This window comes from Callionymus lyra, chromosome 18, assembly GCF_982586985.1.
Source record: "Callionymus lyra chromosome 18, fCalLyr1.hap1.1, whole genome shotgun sequence".
NCBI lineage: Eukaryota > Metazoa > Chordata > Actinopteri > Syngnathiformes > Callionymidae > Callionymus > Callionymus lyra.
In genome coordinates, this window is record NC_141835.1 from 18,406,668 (window position 1) to 18,431,277 (window position 24,610).

At 38.2% G+C, this 24,610-nt stretch overlaps 1 protein-coding gene across 11 annotated transcripts in view; it reads left to right on the top strand.

The window, feature by feature from the left end:
- The first annotated feature begins 115 nt into the window (after positions 1-115).
- Positions 116-24,610, top strand: part of LOC148060835 (traf2 and NCK-interacting protein kinase-like) — a 62,726-nt gene continuing 38,231 nt past the window's right edge. For 8 of the 11 annotated variants that reach the window (XR_015709277.1, XR_015709278.1, XM_087779969.1 and 5 more), the window contains exons 1-2: positions 116-489; positions 11,279-11,344. Coding sequence is in view for 9 of the 11 variants with exons in the window: in XM_087779969.1 (XP_087636095.1) it covers positions 433-489; positions 11,279-11,344 (123 nt within the window). In the remaining 2 variants the exon portion in view is untranslated. The remainder of the gene's footprint in view (positions 490-11,278; positions 11,345-24,610) is intronic. The other 3 variants (XM_087779975.1, XM_087779974.1, XM_087779977.1) reach the window with 1 other exon arrangement.

The window sequence follows — 24,610 nt, forward strand, 5'->3', positions numbered from 1 at the left end:
AGTCGCCGAAATGTCAATCAAATTCAAATTGAGCGGAACTCCCTCGTAGCCCCGCCTACTACCGAAACTTAGCCCCTCCCCCCGCTGGTGCGTAGTCTCCGGCTGTCACAGCAGAAGCAGCAGCAGCACCACGAGCTCCGTGAGACCAGAACCCGCAAAACCCACCGAGACTCCTGGACCTTCTCGCATGAAACATGGACCCGGAGGAGGGACTGAAACACGCCGCGGTCCCGGAGCTCGGTGAGCTTTAGCCGGACTGAACGCCCGCTGTGTGGCGCGCGCGTGCTGGAGCGGGTGTCCGCGTACATCCGTGTAGAAAGAGGGGGGGGGATAAGGCGCGCGCCAGGGACCCCCGACAGTCGTGACACCAGAGGCCGCTTCGGGACAACGTGCAGCGAGACCAGGGGTGGCTGGTTCTGAAGCTGACCCATCATGGCGAGTGACTCTCCGGCCAGGAGTCTGGACGAGATCGACCTGTCCGCTCTAAGGGTGAGAGGACGACACGCACGCGCACACGCGCACACGCACACTGCTTTATACAAACAACACTTGTCCTGCTGGGATTCTATTAACCTGATTTATTTTACTCCAGTTTTCTCTTAATTAAAAAATAAAACAAGTTATTTTAATTTCCAGATCAAACTATACTGACTCACACACACACACACTCACACACACACACACACACACACACACACACACACACACACACACACACCTGTGCTCAAGTGTAACCTTCTTCTTCCATCACCAGCCATAAATACTGCATCTGCTCCATCCTGGTGTTCACGCATGGATACACTCCAATGTGTGGGTGTCTGAGAGATGCTGAACACAAGGGCTGGTGTATTTTGAGGAGCAGAGGTTGTTTACCTTTTTCTTTTTCTTCTTCTAAAGCTCCTTTTCCCCGGAGCGTGTGGTCTCCATTTGAAGATGTTCCTCCTGCAATGCAAGGAGAGGTTGTTCCAGGGAGAAACGTTGATAAACGAGTGTATGGTTAAGCAGCGAAAAACTGGGAAGATGGGGAAGTAGGTCAGCTGGGTCTGAGAGTTAAATACTGGAGCTAATACTGGCTACAGTATGTATGATGGGGCTTATGGGTTTTTTGGTTCCGCAGTGGTTGTGAAAATTTGGATTCTTTTTGAATTGAATTAATTATGAATTATTATATCGATGTACCTGTTGTCTTGTTGGAGAGTCTGGTTTGAGATCTATGAGACAAACGATTGAGCAGAGAAGATGTTGGTCCCCTTTATCAGGGTTTGAATCGATTAACTACTTTTTGGGGCTTTAATGCACATGTATTTGTCATAGTTTTTAAAAATGTTTTTTAATTTCGTGTTTCTATTGTCAGTTCTGTATTTGCAATTAACAGAGTTTTTTTTTTATTTTTCTGTTGCAACTAACCAACATTAAACTAACTAAAACTGTCATTATGTCCTCTGATGACTGAGGACCAGAGGATACTGTAGACTCCAGCATCTTCTAAAGTTTATGTTTGGACAATTGAAAGCAGTTAGGACTTCATCAAGAAATACATTTTGCAACTCAAGTACTTAAGCAATACTACAAATGTAGTTATTCCTAAAGAATCGTAATATATATCGTCCAGTTGCCCCTGTATTGTGATATAGTATCGCCATACTCTTGCCAATACACACCCCTATAAAATATACTGATTATTTAGGTCATTTGAAAAATTATGCTAATTAGGATTTTATGGAAAACCCTTTAAAAAAACCAAAAAAACTCAATTTTCTATAGACACTTATTGCATAGGACCTTGACTCATTATATGTTACGAAGGATCATCTGTTGTCTGTGACTTTCATGCACATGTATTTATCATAGTTTTTTTAAATGTTTTTTCATTTCGTGTTTTTATTGTGAGTTCTGTATTTGCAATTAACATGCAAATTGCAGCGTTTTTTTAATTTTTCTGTTGCAACTAACCAACATTAAACTAACCAACATTAAACTAACTAAAACTGTCATTATGTCCTCTGATGACTGAGGACCAGAGGATACTGTAGACTCCAGCATCTTCTAAAGTTTATGTTTGGACAATTGAAAGCAGTTAAGACTCCGTGAAGAAATACATTTTGCAACTCAAGTACTCAAGCAATACTACAAATGTAGTTATTCCTAAAGAATCGTAATATATATCGTATGGTTGCCCCTGTATTGTGATATAGTATCGCCATCCTCTTGCCAATACACACCCCTATAAAATATACTGATTATTTAGGTCATTTGAAAAATCATGCTAATTAGCATTTTATGGAAAAATACATTTTTATATAGATACTTATTGCATAGGACCTTGACTCATGCAATGTTATGAAGGATCATCTGTTGTCTGTGATGTCGCATGAATTCTTCGTAACATTAAAACATGTAACCGCTACAGGATGGTGTGGTTTTCAAAGTGTAAAAGTAACCTTTTAGTTAAATAATCTGGTTATTCTGGTTTTAAAAGTAGAAATATGTGTTAATCAGGTCCCCATCAGACAATTTGATCACATTAAAAAATAAATATAATTAAATGACACATCATGCAAACCCCAAAAGTTTTAAACAATTTAAACTCAAACACTTTTGAGAGGAAAGATAGCAAAGCGACACTGACTGGCGTCACGTCTCACCTCTTGGAATGAAACGATCAGCTTATTGTTTATTGTTTCTGCCCGCAGCAGTCCATTAAAAGTGGCGAGAAGAGACAAGGTTATCAAGGGAAGCCGTAAGTGAAGGTTCGCCCTTGTGCTCCGAGCTCATTAGCGTAAGAGCTAACGTTGCAAACAACTGCGAAAACACCAGTGTTGGTCCACAAACCTTAATATCTCCCTTCATATGATACGGATGTTATCTTAATAAAGACGTTTACTTAACCAGAAAATCCAAGATCGCTCTAAGAGTGTTTTGATGTCCATCCCATCTTTGCAGTGTGAATAACATCACAGCTGGTTGTCTCATCTCAATGTGGCTAAACGGGAGCAGAAGCTTTGGAAGCCGCCCTGATTGGATGTGATGTATGTCCGGGGGGTACGGGGGGGTACACTCTCATCTTGTCGGATGACCACGGCAACAGATGGCGAGGCAGCAGGAAGTGGAGCCGCGGCCTTGAACGCCGTTGGTCGATAAGTGTGCAGGTGTGAGATGAGGATGAAGACTGCCAAAGGCTTTGGTTTTCGGAAGAAGCTCTGAGTGAAGGTAGCGATGTGACTTGGTATTAAAGTAGGAGGAGGAAACTACCATTCACTCCCCCCCCCTCTCCTCTCAATCCATGCTGCTCAGTATAAGGCCACATTCCTGGGCCGTCCTCCGTCGACGCCATAGTAACCAGGCCAGAGTGGTGCCCGAGGCTCACACAGAGCTTATTCATGAATAGTCTATATACTGTATGAGGGTCTGAGAAATGTCCTGCCTCCAGCAACCTCATGTCCACCCTGGCTGCCAGAACCCCCCCCACCCTTCTCATGGTCCATTAAAAAACTTTTAATAAAAACAAGTAAAAGTCAACATGAAGGATAGTCTTCTTTTAGTTGAATATAATTAACAGAAAAAAACATGATTGACTGATGAGCTCCCAGAGTGCCCTGTGTGTTTTACACTGTGAATTGAATTATCATATCATTCTCAGACTATAATTGTAAGGCGCAATATCGATGGATAAGTCTACTTTCATACATATGGTGCACCCCATTTCTCCTCTAAGTTATTACGTTATAAAGTTCTCCTTCGTCTAAAATCTAAGAGAATGAGAGGTTATGATAGCAAAGTCCATTATGACGTAATAAGGCGCTACACTCCTCCTCCAGCCAGCTGTAATCACAGCCCCAACTTCTTTATACAACAAGGGCCTTGGAGGTGGAGACTTCTGGGATTGATGACAAGCATATCATTGATACTTAACCAATCACAGCAGAGTGGGCGTGGTTATGGTAAACAAGATTTGATATCCAGAAGAACGTTTTTAAGTGGGCGGGGCTTAAGCACATTTTCTAATGCAAGTATTTGATTTAAAAGAGAGTTTTGTACAAACGGACACATACTGATGAGTACAATAGAGGTCCAACGTCAATTAAAGACACACTTAAATCAACACATCAGTTGAACTTTAAATGTTAGTAAACACCCTGATACGTTCGACTTCTGCCTGACTCTTGGTACTTATAAACTTTGACAATTGACATATTAGACACATTTACTCACACCTTTTAGCAGTGCAACATTACACCAAGCAGTGGCAGAAGTAGACTTTTTCACCAGTGACAAATTAGTTGATACATTTTATCTTAACTTTTAGAATAAAGTTGGTCCATGGTATGTTCGACAACGTCTAGTTTTTTGTTTCATCAAAATTTGACGCGTAGTATTCAGGACAACGATGGTAGTAATAAGCCAATTGTTGACAGCTTTAAGTTCAGTTTTGTTTTACAAATAAATATGACCATTTACTCAATAGTCTCCACTTGTGTTAAGTATTTGTATCGTCTGTCTTCTAAAGGGAACTTCAAGCCGAACCCACTTCCCCCCGAATAACGGCATTTCATTTCAGTAGTTTGTGCATACAGCAAAGCTTATGTTCAGACTTTGAGGGCGAGACATCAGCGTTTCTCTTTCTCACTTTGATTTCCAAATGTTGCCGTTTGAAGTGCAACACCGAACACGACTGCACATTAGTGCACCGACGTGAAAGGAAAAGTCTCTGATCTTCCAGATTATTTTATTAATATTAAATACGCTCCAGTTAACTTCAAATGCAAGATAATGCAAACTTAAGTTAATTCCAGAAGCAGCTTTTCGATTGCAAAACCAAAAATATATATTTTTCCTTCTAAACCAATGGATTCAAGTTTTATAATGCAAATTTAGATGCTTTTTGGTTCTTTAACTACGGTACAAGCCTCTTGTGATAACCTTACAACCCTATTAGGAACTATTTAAATTTCCCTTGAGAAACAAAGTTTTTGGAGCTTTTTCACTTCTAGTCTCTATGATCTATTCCTCTTTAAATGCAAGTCGTGATTTATCAGATGAAAAGCTGTTTTACGATACACTTCTTTGTCAGAAGTTTTAATCTATGAATTTGACCCGATTGCATCAGATCCAAAATGGGTTGCAACATTATTAAAAACTTTTTTTACGGAGCATATTCTGAAAACTTCCACCTGATAAACCGTCATCCTTGTGATACAGACAGGTAATATACTGAATGAGGAACCACCATGGTTGTATAAGTATAAACGTTTTCACGCAACTTGTCATTTCTTTGCTGATATGGAAGCTGACGGTCTTTTAATTATGTCATAAAGCAAGACTCGGTTTGTCACTTAAAGCAACTTAAAGTAATAGTTCACCCAAAATGAAAGTTATTATCGTAGAAAAAAGCACGTCAAACTTACTATTTAGTATCTTTACAGTTTTGTCACATTTACAGATATTTAGAATTGTATGATATTTCATAACAATACAAGAACACTGCATTTATGGGTAACTTTTGGTGCTTTCTCACTAAATGTTGCTTACCTTCATTTGCATTGTAAAATTGAATAGAAGATTTTAAAATCACCGAATCCATAACATTTAGTTTTTGATAATTACGATTCAAAGTTGAGAATAAAATATGAGGACAATTTAAAGTAGGCACACTTCTGAAAGGCCCCTGTTGTTTTCTTCTTATTTCAATATAAACCATTATCTAAAATAAAAGAGAGAAGTGATATACTCTTGGAGACTTGATGTTTTTGGTTCTGCACTGTATAAAGCCAGTTACTATGATTTCGTTTGGTAAACAAAGGCAAAAATATCGCTACTTTTTGAGTGCAGCATTGCGAAAAACAGTTTAAAAATAAGGTTAGCGTGAATGTTTTCTCACTATTGACTCTGACTCTCGGTGGATCTTTAATACTTGAGGGAATTATCTGCATGTAAACAATCCCATAATAGGAGCTGAGGCCTTTCTACGTGCCGTCTCTTGTGTTGAAGTGCTGGCCAGAGCAAGGGATGGAATTTACTTAGCTGGAGTGATGCAATAAGTAAGAGGGCAGAGGAGAAAGTGGCTGAGGTGAGTAGGAAACGACGGAAGGTGTGGAATCACTCGATGGCAGGTTAGGTTGAGTTGCAATAGGTCCATTAGCTTCAGAGAACAAACGGGAGTCGAGTATCATTTTGGACGCTCGTAAATCGGTGATTAACAGGTGACCGGTGTGAACACACGGGAGATGTAAAGGGGTGCGTGTGTGAGCCTCCCTCTGCATCTCGTTGTGTTGTTAAGTGAAAGAGTAAAAACCTCATCCTGGCATGACGCCCATCATCCTCTTAACGTCTCTAATTCAATCCAGCTCACTTGACTGTGGAGTTCCATCTAAACAGTCGCCTGCTGCATTCAACACGGGAATAATTGTTGGATCCCCTGATGCAAGGAAAATGTGACATAGAGATAGAGTCATTGGATATGAACTTCTGAGAAAACATCAGTGTCTTTTTCTTGTATTGATATCGTGGTAACTCCCTAAAGGGCAACTAACGTAAGAACCCATCTTCCCTTACTGACCTCTCCAAGATGCAGTAAGTCCCTCATCATGACCATGTTTTGAATTACTTAATAAAGTTTCCCTGAAATCTCAACAAACGAGAGGTTACAAAACACTTCCATCCAGCTGTAATCACACCCTGCTCTGTTTACACAACGAGTCCCTTGGTGGTGGAGGCTCTTAGGATTAATGACATGCTGTGACTAACCTTGATGCTTGACCAATCACAGCAGAGTGGGTGATGGTAATATTAAACAAGATTTTACTTCCAGTAAAACTGTTGTGTTTGCAGTGGGCGGGGCTTAAGCACATTTTCTATTGTAAAAATGTCAATGAAAAGAGAGTTTTGTACAAACAGACACATACTGGTGAGTACAATAGAGGCCCAACATCTATTTAAGAAACACTCAAATCAACACGAGTGAGCAATCCGTAAGACGACAGACGATTTAAAAACACATTAATTCATAAATAAGTACACAATTGTTTATTTTATTCAAGTGAGCCAATTAAACTATGATTTGATTAGGGTTGACATACTGTCAACTAAGGGAGCATTAAGGTTAAGAATTCAGTCTACCATTTTGGCTGAGAGTAGATTCTTTAAAGCATTCAGGAAATGTCCTCAAATATTGAAGTAGCTTTTTCAGAAATTGCAGCGAGGCACTCTAAAAGCTATTCTTTATAATGGCTTGTGCTTCTCCTCCGCCACGATCTTCTGTTCAGCGTCGCACTTGACCTTAGGCTTCCTCCAGAGCACAACTTGCTGTTGGCTTACTTAATACGAACGCGTTCAGAGGTTACCTAAATATAGGTGTGTGCGTTAATGCGTGTCCTGGGATAAACCGGGGGAAACTGTTCATGGTATCCTCTGCCATTTGCCCCGAGTAGCTGGGATAGGCTTCACACACTGTGACCAATTAGGAGTATAAGCATGAGAAAATGAATGGATGTTGTCTATATTTGCATGAATGTGACATCTGTTATTAACAAATGTATGTCAGTCATATGCTATTCCCACTTAGTAACAGTGTTGAAAATACACTGTATCCTAAGGGGCAGCGCTTGGTCCTACCCCCCCAAATATGAATAAAGACCTAATTGTTTTGTCTTACATGTCTGAAATTTAGGGCAAAATAACTGTAATGACAAGATTATTTGTGTTCATGGAGCTAAATACTCACAATTATTTGAATTATTTTAGTTTAGAGGATCCAGACATTTTTATAATTTGATTGAAATACAAAAATGTTGTTATTTGAAATGTGTTTCATTCATGCATCTGGGTCATCTTGTGTTTTGCCTACATAAGCAACAGAGCAAATCAATTATATATAACATACAATATACTCTATCTAATTAAGTGATAAATATTTAATTATAAGACAAATCTAGTGTTTTACTTTGGCTTCCTAATCCTGCTTAAACAACTCAAATTTAAAGATTTTTTTGTAGCTCAAACCCATACCTTGATTCATCACCTGTCAGTGATGTCATGTGACGTTGGAAACACAAAATCCTGGAAGAGGACCCATGTATCCGGTAATGAGGAAGCCTGCACTGCATACGTGTCTGTGAACGCACACGCGTACGCACACACACGCTCGCATTCGGCAAGTGGCCTGTAAAATATAAATGATATTGTGTTCTTTTTTTTAACATTTGGCTTCAGGACACGTATGAACTGGAGCAGCAAAGGCGTTCTCTCTTCAGCCAGAGCACGTCTCATATGTGCTGGAACTCTCTATGCTAATGTTTGTAGCTTGAGCTAGCTTTCAAGCAGGTAACATGACAAAAGTGCATGCTCAGATTTTCTATGAAGTAAAATATAAGCTTTATATGGAAATAAATTCATGTATTATTAGGAAAGCTGTGCTTTGGACATGTTTTAATATGCTGTGTGGGAAAATTGTAAAGAATGGTTGGCAACCTATTTGAGTGATAAAAACGCCAACACTTAACTTTGTTTAAATATATTTATGGATATTTTATTAAACATCATAGTAAATCAACATTGTTTGTTTTAGAAAACAACAAAAACAAAAAGTGCAGTTTTCTTGAGTTCCCAGTTCCTTTTCAGACCATCTTAGCGACTTTATTTCTAAAAAATAAATAAAAAATGAGTATCCACAAATTTAGCGACTTTTCCAGATGATCAGGGGAAATGAGAAATATATGGAGTGAGATTATTGCCACCGGTTGTAGCGAGTTTCTCTTGGTTGTCGAGTTATACACTCAAATATTTTTTTTGTTGCTTAAAACCACTCTGCTGCGCGCTCAACCAGTCATACACACACTAAACCAGTCATACATGTGTGCTCTAGCCGTCATACAAGCGCTCTTATCGGCTGTCGGATTATGAAATAGGCCGATGCCACAAAAGGCAGATTATCGGTCTATCCCTAGTTTATATAGAATAAAACGAGTTAATAAGAACATCTGAAGGATCCCTTTTGGCTTGTTAGTATACTGAACGTACAAGAATGAGTCAACTATGTCGCCAGAACTCAACCATGTGAAAAAAAACAACACAAGAAGGAAGGAGTACAACAAGGGAAGCACATAGGCATGTCTTGGCGAGCAGCTGACAGCTCGACAGCTATGCTGAGATCCGCAGAATCTAACGTGGAGAGACAGACAGGGAGAGGAAGCGATACAGAAAAAGGACAGAAAGAAGGAGGAATAAGAAATTGAATACAAAACGCAACAGAGCTCCACGGAAGGGAAGCTGTTTCAAGGGAAGCGATTGTCTTGGAAGACAACAGTGATGTTTTTGGAAGTACACTGAAAACAACTTGTTAATAATGCAAAGAACATGATCATACAGGTTATTTTGAAAATAAATCATCTTTGTTGTTGTTTATGTCTCCAAGCAACAAAATGTCATGTTTTTTTTCTTGTTCTTTTCAAACATTTCTATTGTCTTACAAAACAATGAAAAGGAAAAGAAAAAAAAAACAGTCAAGAACGTAATTATAGTAAGTCTATATCTGCTTTTGTTTGTTTAAGATTGGTTGTATAATGCAATCATGTCGTGACATTGAGTGTGCTTGTGATTGTTGTTTGCCCTTTAGAGCCACCGTACAATTATGTTTCTCTAATGCCAATGTGTTGTCTGACATTTTCAGCAGCTTTGCCTCCTTTCCTTGACAAAAACTGCACAGTTACTTCTCCACACCTCACCTACATTTGGAAAATTCTACATAAAGATACGATTTGGTTTGCCCGTGCCATCTATTTATTGTTATGCTAGCTAGTCAAAGCAAATGCTGGGTTGATAGAAGTCAGCCAGGATATCATCGAGATTTTAAAGTTTGTATATTATGAGGCAAAAATTCACAGATCTGCCATTTCAACTAAACGAAAGTGTCATAGACTGACAAGGCAAAACAAAGAAAAATGGAAAAGCAATGAGTGAGTAGTGAGAACTGTAAGGACAAGAGAAAAAAACAATACATTCACAGCTTTTTTTAAATGGGTCTTGGCTTTGTCACATCACAAAACATCTTGCGATCAAATATTAAACAAAAAAAAAAATGTCATTCCCGTTTATATAATCCAATTTATTAGAAATACATACCATTACAATCCTCACTTTGTTGCTCGGATCGCTGAAGTAGGGCTGTGGGTTAAAAAAGAAAGATGATTTTAATGTATGTTTTTGTCAATTTCTAACTCAACATTGAAAACATTGTGTACGATTAAGTTTAGTTTCAAGTCAAAACTGCGGCTCGAATCCACACATCCAGCGTCTTTAGACATTGCATTCCAGAGTTTGTGTTTGATAGATGGATAGATAAAACTTTATTGCAAGCTCTGCACTACGACAGCGCTTACATACTGCAACACAAGAAGCAACAGTTTATGTTGTCTGGTCTTCAACAAACAAGTTGAGGAAGCAGAGGGGAGGGGCGGGCAGTGCCCTCAGAACTGCAGGAGCTGAGAAAGAGAAGGAATTTATACATTATTTGAGTGTTGACTATTATTTATTTGAATTAAATACTGCTTTAGTGAGGTACTCAAACTGAGGGCGGTAGATATGAGTCACAACAAAGGCTGGTATGTGAAGCTTACACAACCTTTAAATGGCAAGGATGCTCAGGAACGACAAGAGTCATAACAGGCGCTGATTAAAGTGTCACAGTCGCTTCGGGACTTCTATTGGAATGGAGGTGCATTAAGGAAATACTAAGTCCTGGATGAGTGGCTTAATGATGAAGAGTGAAAGAGGGAATGTGAGGACAAAAAAATGTGAGGGACTGGATGCACCAGCCAGAGCAGAGGAGGGTGAATACCAGCTTTTGTTGGAACAGCGTAGCAACAGTGGCCGGAGTGGGGTGCATGTGTGTAGTCAGAAAGTAAAATGCTGCTTCTCTCCTGGAAACCCTGTAACTGTGGTTTGAATTTATTAGCTGGCCTGAAGAAACAATCTTGCACTACACTTCTCATCGTCTTTTACATCACAGGGGCATAAGATATATCACCAGGAACTGATTTATAACACCTTTTAAAAGTTTGTTTTATGGAGAGTTGAAATTGCAACACACATACACACCATCATGCCCCTTTGTGCTGGGTAACAAAAAAGCCGAAAACGTTTCCATGTAATAATTCAATAAAAAACAACATTTTGCAGATGCACAAAATTATTTTCATGCCTTTTAGATATTATGGATTGTACACAATTGTGGGTTCAGTTATCAGTATGACTTTGACCAACTTCCTGCATTTGTTTCTTTTAGGATCCTGCCGGCATCTTCGAGTTGGTGGAGCTTGTCGGAAATGGCACTTATGGGCAAGTCTACAAGGTAAGATCCGCAAACGGCCTGATGTAATCTGAATCTTTTGCTGAATTTTGCAGAGAGATGTAGAACAGTTTAAATGTCCCGAAAAGGTCCGGCCTCTGTTGTTATGCATCTATGATACGTAATTAAACTCGTCTAAGGGTTGTGTTGCTTTCAGAAAACAGGAAGTGTCTGCTTGCTTCTGTTATTGTGACATCACTGTGGTTTGTGGTTTATGCTGTCTGCTAGAATCAGACGTTTCCAACTGTTCAGCTGTTGGTCTATCCACCTCCTCGTCTTCACATCCTCCTCCACTTTCCTGTCTGCACTTCCTTTTATTGCCTTCTCTAGCTCTGTCTGTGTCACCAATAAATATGTCTGAAGGTGCTGATATTTAAAGGCCCGTGCCGTTTAATAATTAACCTTCTGTAGGTTAAGGTGTGACCTCAGACAAGCGTATTTGTGTAGCTCTCAGATGAGCTCTTAAGCCTCACCAGAGAAACATCTGCTGCATTTGGTTTCTTCTAGTCCTTTTTCTTTGGGCAAAGGCTCACTTTAGCCGTCAATTTTTAGTGGATATTTATAGAAAAGGGGTAGAATTAGAGGTTCATATAAACATATTTTTCATTGGGCAGTTATCTATTCAAGTAGACAAAGGTAAGGTAATTATAGGCAAGTGCAATCATGGGGTGTATTTTTTTTATTATTATTTTTACTTTCTTTCTTTCCTTCTTTTTATTTGTCCTTTTTGTCATTTTTTTTTCCCGGGAAAGAGTTTAGAATATATATATTGTATTACCATAATCATAAGAACATGTTAATACATGGCTATATATACTATAAAAAATAAAACGATATATTTTTAGAATGCCATGGCTTTATTAATACTTTAATATCCTGTGGAACATTTTGGTCTTATACAAAAAAAGATCTTGTTACTTATGTGGTATTTTCCCCATTATTTTGGCATGACAGCCACATCTGTAATAAAGCAGTCTATTAAGTGGAATAAATGTTGCCCTCATTTTATAAATGAACTGTAATTACACTGTAGCTCCAAACTAAACCCCTGAAAGAAGTTTGTAACACTGATGATGGGGAGTAATAAGGAAGAGATAACCTCTAGCATACATTCAAACTCAAACCTCAACTTCCTTTAAAATTTGGTTGACATGCTTGATTTACACATTTCGTGAACTATGTGATGATTTTTCAGCTATGCTGGGGTCAGAAAGTGCGTTGATATACTCATTAATTTCCCAAGATATATTAAGATGAAGCTTAAAACCACTGTATACCAGAGATAAAATGTACATTTGGGAAAATAAAAGAACAACACAAGGTAAAAGGGTGGGTAGATAGTACCCAACACTTGTTGTCAAATCAACCAATCAGATCAGTCACAATGCACTAGGATGCTGTCTTCAGAAGTCGTCACTATTTTAGGTTCTCATCATTTTGTTTCTCCATTTGAGTCGGGATTAAAATAAAAATATATAGACATTATAATCTAGCTGGCTGCTGTGTGAAGTGTATTTCATGTAAGCGCTTCTGCTGCAGTTGCTGTCTTCCGGGTGAATAATGAATTCAGAGTTGCATGGTTCACGTGTCTTCAAACATGCATGCCTGCCTTTTATGTATGTGAGTGGAAGTAATTGCCAGTGCTGTCTTTTACTGTATTGGTAATGGAGAGTAATGTTCTATACCCCTGCATTGCTGAATGCCTGTGAGCAAGAGATAACAGGTTTATCCACAATTCTATTTACCACTAGTCTAGTAAAATGATACCAATCTGCTGCGTAATGCTCTTTCTCTCTCCTTCTCTTTCTCAAAAATCCCATCTCAATTAAACCAAAATTTGTTCCAGGTTGTTGTCCTTTGTTGCAGTTCTTCAGTCAGCAAAACCGGCTTGGCCGAGGCCTAGTGATAGACGTGCAGCCTCAGAGAAAAGATAATTTTAGCTCTTATATTTTCTCCCCTCCTTTCTCAACTGACATATCCATGGCAGTGCAGCACCCTTGTTTTTCTTGACCAGTCAATTCATCCACTCAACATCGTTCACACTCGCTGCTTTGCATCCCACTCATCAATATGTAATCACGTTTTTTCATCTTATTTTCTTGCAGTTGGTACTCCACTCATGAGGTCCTCTGTGTGTATATGAAAGGAATAACACGGGGCGAGAAAGTTGTCTGCTTGCTTCTAAAGGCCCATAAATAGAGAACATGGGTAGTGTTGAATAATTAAACACAGTCTCTCACCACTTTCCTCACTCTTCATCGTCCTCTCTAATCGCCTCCTCTTTATTCTTCTATATTTCTTTTATTCTTCCTACCTCCATATCTACTTTATATCCTCTCCTACTTTTGCTTTTGCTGTAGTTGATTGCATTTTCATACGGAATAATTATACTACTTTATATGTAAATTCAGTATTATTTAATTTATTCTACATCCAGCAACAGAAATGTTGTTCACATATATCCTGTATTGTACTTTTTTATGTTTACTTAACACACGGGTGATTCTTATTTTGAAACTAGATATGTTGTTCACAGAGAAGTTTCCACCTTTTCTTAGGCCAGGACTGTATTGTCTTCTAGTTTTAAACATTATTTCTGGACTGTATATGTCAGAAGAAGGCAGCAGAATATACCAAATTGATTCATGTTCATACATAAGAAAAACATTAGAAATAAGTCAGTGTTTTATCAAGCATAATAAAAGAATATAAAACAAAACAGCCAAGGTATCATAAACATAGAGAGAGTACTGTTTAAAATGTCTGTTTAGCAACAAAGTAAAGAAAAAAAACTTTAAGAAAATGTTGATAATGGGCCTAAAGACAGATTATTTAAATTGTGTAGGGTTGTCTAATTTAATTTGGATTAAGTAAGGAATCTTCTTTGACTTCAAATTCAGGAGCTTTGAAATTAACCACTGCATCTCAGGTGCACTTCTCAATGAAGATATATAGCAAAGAAGCAGAAAACCCCATGAAAAAAACCCACATTTAAATCATCAAAACAATTTAACTTCCACAAATGTTATAGGTCTAAATGCCTGGTGCTTAAAAACACTGTGATACCACCCACAAAGTTAACGTTTGACTTCCAGTTGGGGAATGTGTTCTGCCATGAGCCAACAAGAATCCTGAAACAGTGCGTGTGTTTATATAGTATGTTTTTTATGTCATTTGAAATGATCTCCTTGGCAGAGGTAAGCACTGTTTCAGAGATTTTCTTGATTTCCTTTTTATTTCCGTTTTATCAATTCATTTTCTATGCCACTTAATCCCTTAAATGTTTTCATTGTTTTCATGTCTTAGAAGTAGAAGAACTCACATTTCACACTCTTCACTGGCTTCCAGTTTCTTTCAGGATCAACTTTAAAATTCTGGTTCTTACTTTCAGAGCTTATCATGGTCAGGCTCCTCCTTACATCACTCATCTGATCTAGCCTTACACCCCAGCTCGGGCTCTGAGGTCTGTGGATCAGAATCTTCTGAGGGTTCCACGCACACGGTTCAGGACCAGAGGAGAGAAATCCTTCCAGGCTGTTGCTCCTAAGCTTTGGAATGATCTTCCTCTCTCTCTTTGCGCTTGATGGAGTCTACTGACTCCTTTAAGAAACATCTTAAGACGTTTTTATTTGTCCAGGCTTTTCCTTGATTTTCTGGAACTCCTGTTGTGTTATCAGTTTTATCTTGACCTTTAAAGTATATACTTCATTGAATATTGTTTTGATTGTTTAAGCGCTTTGTGACCCTGGTCTGAAAAAGCGCTATACAAATAAAACTTACTTACTTACTTACTTAAGGGGGCTGCAGGGGGGCCTATCCCAGTTCCTTCGGACAAGAGGTTGGGGACACCCTGGACAGGACGCCAGGCTTTCACTGGGCACACTAAGACGAACAACACTTCAGACACACACTCATACCTACTGACGATTTCCCCAAGTTCCCAATGAACCTTTGTATGTTTTTGAACTGTGGGAGGAAACCAATGCAACACTTGGAGAACATACAAACACGCTAACAGGCAACCTTCATGCTGTGAGGCGATTGAGGCTAACCACTGTGCCACCGTGCACCCTGGTTTCATTTTTATGTTGTTTGTACCCATCTTCTTTCAATAACAATTTGAAATAATATTGTATTGAATTTCTTACAATATATAAGTTAATATAAAGTTGGATGTATTATAAGATACACAGTATGAAATGATAAATTCTGATGATAAAGTAATAAACTCTTATAGTTTCAGAAGACTTTATTTTCTTACATTCAGTATACAGATTATTATTATAAGTAAGCGTCAAAAGCAGAGACGAACTAAGATATACAAAAAAATGCTATAATATTTGATTGCACTCTGAAGGGAGCTATTAAGTATTTCGCTTCAAGTGAGACATTATCAAGTGTAGTCATTTCTTCCTTCCAGTTAAGAATATTCCGAAAATTCTTGCAAGGCTCTCTATTATAATGAGTAGCGGGAAATCTCTCTTCTCTAGAGACACCCCAGCAGTCTTCTACCTAATTCTCAGTCCCAAAGCTGAGAGCATGTGTGGTAGCAGAGTGGCAAGTACAGGGTAAGGGAAACCCCTCCCTTTTCACTAGATTAAGCTGAGAAAATGAAGTACTTGATCTATCCAAACTGAAAATAGATGATCTTAGATACTGTCCTAGTAGACTGGTTGTTGCCTCCTATAAGCACTATTGATGAAATGATCACCGACTATCAAGGGTTCTCATGACAAAGTTGAAATAAGATAATGTATTCGCAGGAAACTGACTGTAATAAGATCAGACTCTACAATGTACATGCTCCTTCCTCACTCTCATGCATGGCCTTTTACAGCTGTATAGTAAATGGATTCTCTATCACACTGGGAGAGCTTATAAAAGCCAACCCAGCCCAGGTCCCCATAGTCAAATATGCTCCACGGCGTGTCGGCCGGCTGGTGAATATTTAAAGAGTGAGCAGAGCACTTTGCCGGGGAAGAAGCGAAGAGAAAGTGTCCTCCTGCTCTTTTTCTCTGCCTCGCGCTGCATAGAGACAGCAGCGGTGTCAGAAACCACGTGAAAGTAGACACATCCCATACACGGAATATCACGGTGACAAGAGAACGGAAGCCCCCATCATGCATATATATATATATATAGATATGGATATATCTGTATATAGCTATGTCTTTCACACGCTGACTTGTCAATGCCTCATTGGGGATGTCACGACTTCTAGAAGTTTCCTTTGTAATCCATCTCACGGAACGTACGAGTCGTACCATGGAAACGAACAGAGCCGCGATTAATCAATTTGCAGATCAATAAGCCTGTAAATCGATAAGTCATTGTGTCAGCGGCTGGACAGTGAAGATCCCCATTAATGGCAAACCCATGGAAGGACCACTTAACGATTAACCGGAGTTGTGTTTGTTCATTAAATCAGCTTATATTTCTCGGTTACAAAATAATAACATCCTTTAGAAGTAAACATTACATGTTTTACTTGCATTGTGAAGAATATAAATATAATATAACATGTAAAATATCATTATATAAGTAAAGTAAAAGTTATTTGTAAAGCGCCTTACTAGACCAGGGTCAGAAAGTGCTATAACAATCAAAAAAAATAAACAGCTAAAATATATAGAATTGTTATATAATACAAATTGTATAACATTATATCAAGCTATTGCTGCTATACCTTCTGAGGTATGAATCCTTTTTTACATTTTTTTTTTACAAATTATCATAATCCTAATGATTAAAATCCAACTATAAATAATAACAATCCCTGCAGAACAATAAATTATTTTTTCCATTATCATTTTTGACTGCATGACTCAAAAAAAAGAATTTTAAATTCCTTACTAAAAGCAGATTCAACAGTCAATTCCTAGGAATTCTTAACTCTTTTTTTTTTTTTTTGGTGCTGTTGTCTGTTTTTATTTGTCTCCACGCATGCAGGACACGCTCTCTGGAGTCCTCGTGGATGTACCGTGAACCGTGACTAAGGTGGATGTTGCTTGTTACCGTGGGAACAGCAGATGTGCTCGTCCTCCTCCTCTGCAGTGACACACACCTGGCAGCATGTTCATTAGCCTAGATCCTCTTGCTTTCTTCCCCAAGGCCAACCGCCCCACTTACCCACAATGCACTCCTGCCACCCTGACCAGGGTCAATTAGCCATGCTGGCTGTCAATAACGGTCACTCATCCTCTCTTTGTCTTCCTACCATCTCCTTCTCCTCTATTTATTTCATCCCCCTCTTCCCTTTATACACGCTCACAGAGCTGCTCGTTCCGCCGTGTGATTTATTGCTCATCACAAACTGATCAATAACCTACATTCCTTCTCTTTTGTCTATTATGATGCTCTCTTCTGTCTTCTCCTCTATTCTCAACAGCGTTTTCACAACCTTATTGCTTCATTTTCCCTGTAGACGTTCCGCCATTCACCCCCCTGTCCTCTCCTTTTGTGAACTTACCTCAGCTTTTTTTTTTTTTTCCCTCCTGCACCTCCGTTACCTCCAGTCCGCACAGTAAATCAAGTCGGCTGTTCCTTTGACCTCCAGAGCTGCTGGAGTGTGATACGAATGTGCTGAACCTGGCACTTTTCTTCCACGCCGCTCTCCTCTGGCTGCAGCGTCGCATCCTTCGATCAGGCACAAACCACAAGTCCAGCACCGGTTTGCTGCTAATTACTCTGGGATCATCAAATCAGAAATGTTTACAGTTTGTCAAGCCGACATCACATTGTTAATTTAAAGTTAAAGATGAGGTCAATGGCCTCTAAAGATTTGTCTGTGTAATTAAGTTCCCCAAATCTATGTCTATCCATGGCTGTGTTTTCTCCATTACCCACCAGAAGTGAAACGTGACCTGCTTGTATAAAAGGTATTTTGGCATTAATTAAAATGGTAGTAGCTCTGATCTTTTCGTAGCTACTTATACTAAAAGTCTACACCTGCTCAGAAACACTTGTGTTTTTCGCTTTTAGTAATTTAATTTTCATTCATATTACCGCTCTGGTATGTAAAGAATATGCAGATGCCTAATAGGAACATTAAAAATTATAATATAGCACGTTTAGTCAAATAAGTTGATATGAAGCAGGTTTAAAATCCATATTTGTTTCATGATTGTGAATTATCTACGAACATTGAGTCAATAGAGATACATTTATTACTTTCTACATGATTAATGTTAAAATAATATAAATAATTAATGAAATAGAAGAATATACAGTAGTTTAATTATATGCTGAAATAAAAAATATGTAAACAATCGCAGTAGGGGGTGTTAAGATATATTTACAGTTAAAAATATTATTTACAGTATATACAGTATATATATATATATATTTTCATTTGCTATTAACATGGTAATATTCTCAGCGTTCATTTTTGTGTTGCAATTAAACTGCAAGATACTGAGGTTGAGAGGATACATTTGATTCCAACAGCTTTTTTAAAGCCGATATTCTGACATATTTTTCGATTGACAAAAAAAGCAGTAACGACTTCCCCAATAGTCACGTGGTCTGTAAATTCTGCAACGCTTGAGTCAGGTTTTCGGATTATACTGAAAATATATCCTTGCTCCTAATGTATCGCAATATATGGTATAGATCCCCATATCACAGCCCTAATCGCCAGCTATATTTCCTGAGAGAGACGTGTCTCATTTATGTCAACTGGTGATATTTTGGACTGCGAGATCACTCCTCCTGTAACCAAAGTGTTTCTTTTAGGCGTTTATTTGCCCCCAGTTTCATGTCCAACCATTTATGGGATGTATAATTTCATGTTTTACAGATGTAAGATTAACGGTCCGCGGTAAAGTTAATTGATATTGAATATTCCCTCCGGAACCTTCTGACTCTTCGTTGCTCATAGTTGGATCACTGATCCCGGCTGGTTGAACTTCTGAGAGCCTCAGTTAGGAGTAAATATAATGTTTATGTTGCAATGATTAATGGCATCTGTGACCTCCACACCTGCTTGTTTGAAAGTTTGTTTCTCTTTCTCCTTTTGCGGCATGTTAGACAGGTGGATAAGATCGTCTAACACCTCCTTAAATGGTGATTTTTGTCTATTCACAGGCTTTATAACAAGCAAAATATTTTGAATATCATTAGTCACTCTCTGTTTTTAACTTTAACTTTTTTTTTCTCTGTTTGCCTTAAAAGATTTTAGCTTCCATGGTTTTTCTTTCACAGCAATTGATTTGATTTGTGTCTGGTTATACTAACCCTTGCCATTTCTTTGCCTGAAAAACAGGTTCTACTGGTATTTTAAGTTGTGGTTGTCTACATAAAAATGTAATACACAAAGTTTAGGTTCAATTTGAATTTTAAACGGTTGCATATTCTGGCACACAACTCTAGTTAACATTTTAAGAAGAGTCTGCATTTACACAACGTTATCCCGCAAGACAACAGATTCATATTAATATACAATTGTCATTAGGCTTTTTTTTTAGTGTTCTTTCAGTGTTGATTGGGTTCATATTCTTTGTATGGTGCTTCACTCTTTTTTTTCTCTTCCTCCAACTGCTTTCTGTCCAAACCTTACCGACTTTATTGTTTTAACAAGTTTTTTAATTATATTAGGCTTAACTATTTTTGTTTGTGACGCCTTGGGACATTTAAGTGGCCAGCCCTGCGAACAATACAAAGAAATAAGGCGTTGGGTAAAAGTGTTTCGCCTCTGATGTTTGACAAATATCAAAAGTGACTAAAATAATTGTCTGTCGCCAAAGCCTACATTAAAGATATGAAATAAGAGCTGTGTAAATATATAATTATGATAAAATAATGAACTAGCTAACAACTGAATTAAATATACTCATTCTGCTCAAATGGTGATTTAATTTTTGTTTTATCCTTTAGATATCTTTCTTTTTTCCCTACTTCATTGGCACATCCACGCTACATCCCTGACCTTTACCTCAGACGCTAGGAGCCAGACACTTTAAAATTCTTGTGCCAGCAATGTTTGTCAGAGATTCGGTTGGAAACACAAGCCCCCACATCATGACCTAGTTCTGGCTATGTGATGGAAAATGTGTGGATGGCTGGACCATCTCAAAATGTATTAGTGCATCAAACACAAGCTTTTGGTTTGGATTGTCTGCATTATCTTTAACATTTTGGTTGTTGTATGTTGTGCTTAATATGTGTCAGGTTTTGATGTAAACCATAAACAAGCTTTATGTTCATGCAGTGAGTGCTTATCCTGTTAGGGTTGATTTACTTCCATCACATTGGAACACGTCTCATTAGTAGGTCCATATTTTACCGCTCCAGACCTCGCCATTATAGGAAAACTCAGTACAAGGCCGGGCATTGCTTTTTTATTTATGAAACTGTTACATACTCAGCTTTATGTACACGACCTGTCTTTATTGTGCCCGTTCTTCACTCCTTTATAGAGATTGAAAAATTGACTCAAGAAAGGCAAAGCTGGATGTTCTTTTTCTATTAAAGTCCATTATATTGATTGATTGGATTTATGTCTGCTTGGATATTGTTTTACAAATTGTATTTACTCTTCCCAGTGGTGTGAGTAAATCTACATTGAAAAAGCCACTTTTTTCTGAAAGGAACCCAGTATTTACATATGGTTTCCAATTCATCGACTATCATGTGACTCAGTATAAACATTAAAGTACTGTTTTCTGTATCCAAGAACTATAATAACAAGAATATTTTTTTACACAAAACCTTATAACTTTCTTTGATACCTGATGCCATTGACTGTACTGAGGGGAAATTCACATACTATAGAATCTTAGACACTTTTGATTCATGACATGCCTTTTTATATTCTTATTGATCTTAACATTTGAAGATTTTCCGACCATATTCTCCACCTGTTCTCTTCCCCATCGATATAAAAGCCTTCTGGTCTATTCCACAGATCATTGCTTCTTTCTCCCTTTGCTCTTTTTCTTTCATCCCCTCCATCTCTCCTTCTTTTTTACTGGTCCTGTACGCTCTTCCTTCATCTCACACAGCTCCAGTTATATCCTTTTTAAATCTCTCTCTTCGATTGGATGTGTGAGAAGCCTGCGGGCACCTCTATATTTCCGAGCCTGTGCACGTGTAGATTGGAATGGAGGCCTTTTGTCACTTTTATTTACCGCCTGAGTGCCTCCACAACAGTGTGTGTGTGTGTGAACGTTGTGTTTAGGTGTACTTGTGTCTGTGTTGCTGAGTGGGAGACCATGTGCCGGGTAGATTGATTGCAGGTGTTTGAACTGAAATGAGGTGCCTCTCAGAGTCGCGGCCTATTATGTCTTCCCAAGCAAAACTTTATTTATGATGTTTGTTTGGTTGAAAGTAGCTCTAATTCGGTGCAGCAGCTGCCGTGGCTTCTGGGTTCATACAACCATCACTCCTGATCTAAGCTTTTCCATGATTTTTGGGAATTGTAATCTGTCACTTGTGTCATTGTTGTTACTGACCACAGCAGCGTGATTCACACTGTGGTCAGCGCTGAGGCCAGAGGTCAAATCGTAGAGCTATGAACTCACTGTGGAAATCTTGGAACAAAGATACGACTCTTGCATTCCATACACTATCTGCTGTGCGGCTCGTAGTTGACCTGACTCGAGCTGATGTGTTTTCTGGTTCATGATCTGGAGCTCTTTTAAATCCCCCTCCCACCCACCTCTTCAATACCCTCACAGGAAAAGGACGAAAAGCAATGGGGCGCTTCCCAAAACCCTGTCCCCAGTAAAGTCATCATGCCAGGAGGCCGTCTGCCAGAAAAGCATCCTCAGTTGCCATTCAGCAAATTCTGGCGCAATGTGTGCGCTTGGATTACCATAATGGCAAAGATTAGGATTAAGTTGTGACCCACTTTCCTTTAACAAAGAGTCAGCAGCACAGCTGTTACTTCCTTCCTGGTTCATCACCAGTGTTTACCAGTGTTGCTTTCATTGCTAATCCAGATTCTGTAATATTGAAGCAGTGACTCTGCAGCACAGTCAACATTTTGGGTCTACAGAAGCCCCTCGCCATATACTATATATTGCTAACCATTACTGCATGTTTAAATTCTATGATTCCATATTCTAGTGTATAAATCACTGTTTTGTATTCTTGTCTAAGGGACTCCAGTGTATACGTACAGTATATAATAAATGAGAAAAAGTATTTTCTGCGCAAAACACCATTACAAACAAGGGTGGGGATGGGGATGTTCAGAGAAGCTGTAATATATTGTAATGTTCCATAGAGAGTGTGTAGTTTTTATAACTTTATTTGATAGCCGCAGCACTCTCTGCTGTAGACCACAGCGAAAGCCAAACACGGACAAGCAGTTCTCATCTTGCACTGCTCAACAAAAGCAACCTCTCTCACTCTGTTCCCTCTTAACTGGGAACCAACACACACTTTTTTCAAACTCGGCCAATCCAAGACGGTCTCATGACACCTTCACTGACCTGTGTAAAATCCTGAAGTTGAAGATAAACATAACCGTTAACCCCACTGCACCCCACAATATTTTAGGGGGTGAGTAATCATTAAGAATGTCATGTTGGTGTATAAAGTGTGGAAAAATGTTAATAGTGAAACATTAAACGATCACTAATATGAATAATTTGTTTATTTTTGGGAGTTTTCAGAACATAACTATAGACAGGGGGCCAATGTATTCTAATATTGTTAAGGAAAGTTTGAAGAACACTTATTATTATAACATATATTTGGTCCAGAGATGGCCGACCAGCCTTTAAATCTTTTTAACAGGGCATTTTTGAGTAATCAAACACGTTAAAAACTTCTCAACATTTGTAATAATAACCAATATAAAAAAAGAAATCCGTAGAAAGCAACTCTGAAGTGGGAAAATGCGACTTGAAAACCTTGATAATGGTTGCATTTAGTATGAATCTTTTACCATTACCACTTGCATTAGGAAACAAACCCTGGCATTAATCGAAATAAAAACATGCTCCAAGACTACACTGTTATTTAATCTAACATCTCTGTGAAAGATTAAAAAAAAAAAAACAACAATAAAAATGTAAAATTATTTCATAGAAAATATATATATTTTTCTATATTTATTAAAGGAATAATACAAATCTATTACATTAAAGAGGCTGGAGTCTGATGCATTCAGACAAAATACATAATGTTTTGACTTCATTATAATTTATTTTCCATTTCCGATTTTCATGTCCTTGAAGTATATCATCACATATTATAAAAAGGACTATACATTTTATGTTTTATGATTCACTGGGATTTCATATACTTAACTTAAAGAATACTTTGAAAAAATGGGAAAACTAACACAAGTTTAATAAAAAAAAACAATAGTTTGCTACAATTGAATTATTTCTAGACTCAAACATTGGCTCAACAGAGAAACTGGCTTTAGTATGAGGTGCAGATTGCCTTTGGGAAATAAAGATGTTACCCAGGTTGCTTACTGACGGGGAAAAAAGATCTAGACATTGTAAAGAAAATGGTCAAGTACATTTATTGATATGTAAGAATTTTAAATGAAATGCTTTCAGTCCTACAAAGAAAACACCGCAACAAATAAAAAGTCACCAACAAAGAGACTTCCTGGGATTTGAAAGGATTCAAATGAGTGACAAATTTGTTAGAAATAAATGTAATGAATGATCCCACAAGGATCTTTTATCAACAATAAAAAATATGCTTGGGGCCCTTTAGAAAAAGTTTTGGCCGCTAAATGCTTACGTTTGTATCGTCTCAGCAACATGCAGACATTAAGATGGCAGTTTCCCCAAATCTTTGCTGGTGTCATGTCCACTGTACTTGGGCTGTCGGAGACTCTGTTGCTAGGCTACTACAGGAAGTGTCCGGCATAGTAAATGTGTCCAAGGTAAAAGGGGGTTGGGGTGTGTGTAATTGACTTGGCAAGGGCATGAATCTGCACACAAACAAACACCTAAAGAGACATTGAAGAAGCTTATCTTGAGCTTCCAAAGAAGCACTTGCCATGGGTTCATTGTGCAGTCATTGTTTATTATTTTATGTTCGTCATTAAAACTGGGTTACTATGCATTATTGTAAAAGGGTTCTTAAAATGAAATGTATGTTTCCTACAAAGTATGTATTTGTTTACCCACTGATGCAGCACAAGGCCGTCCTGATTTAACAAGAGTATGTGTCGAATCTTATGAAAGTTGTACTTATATTCATCAATAAAAAAGGATGGCTTTTAAAAATATTTATTTTTGTTTCTTCAAAATTGTCTGTAGAATTCAGTGCGGTCCAATAAAACACAACATGAAAGTT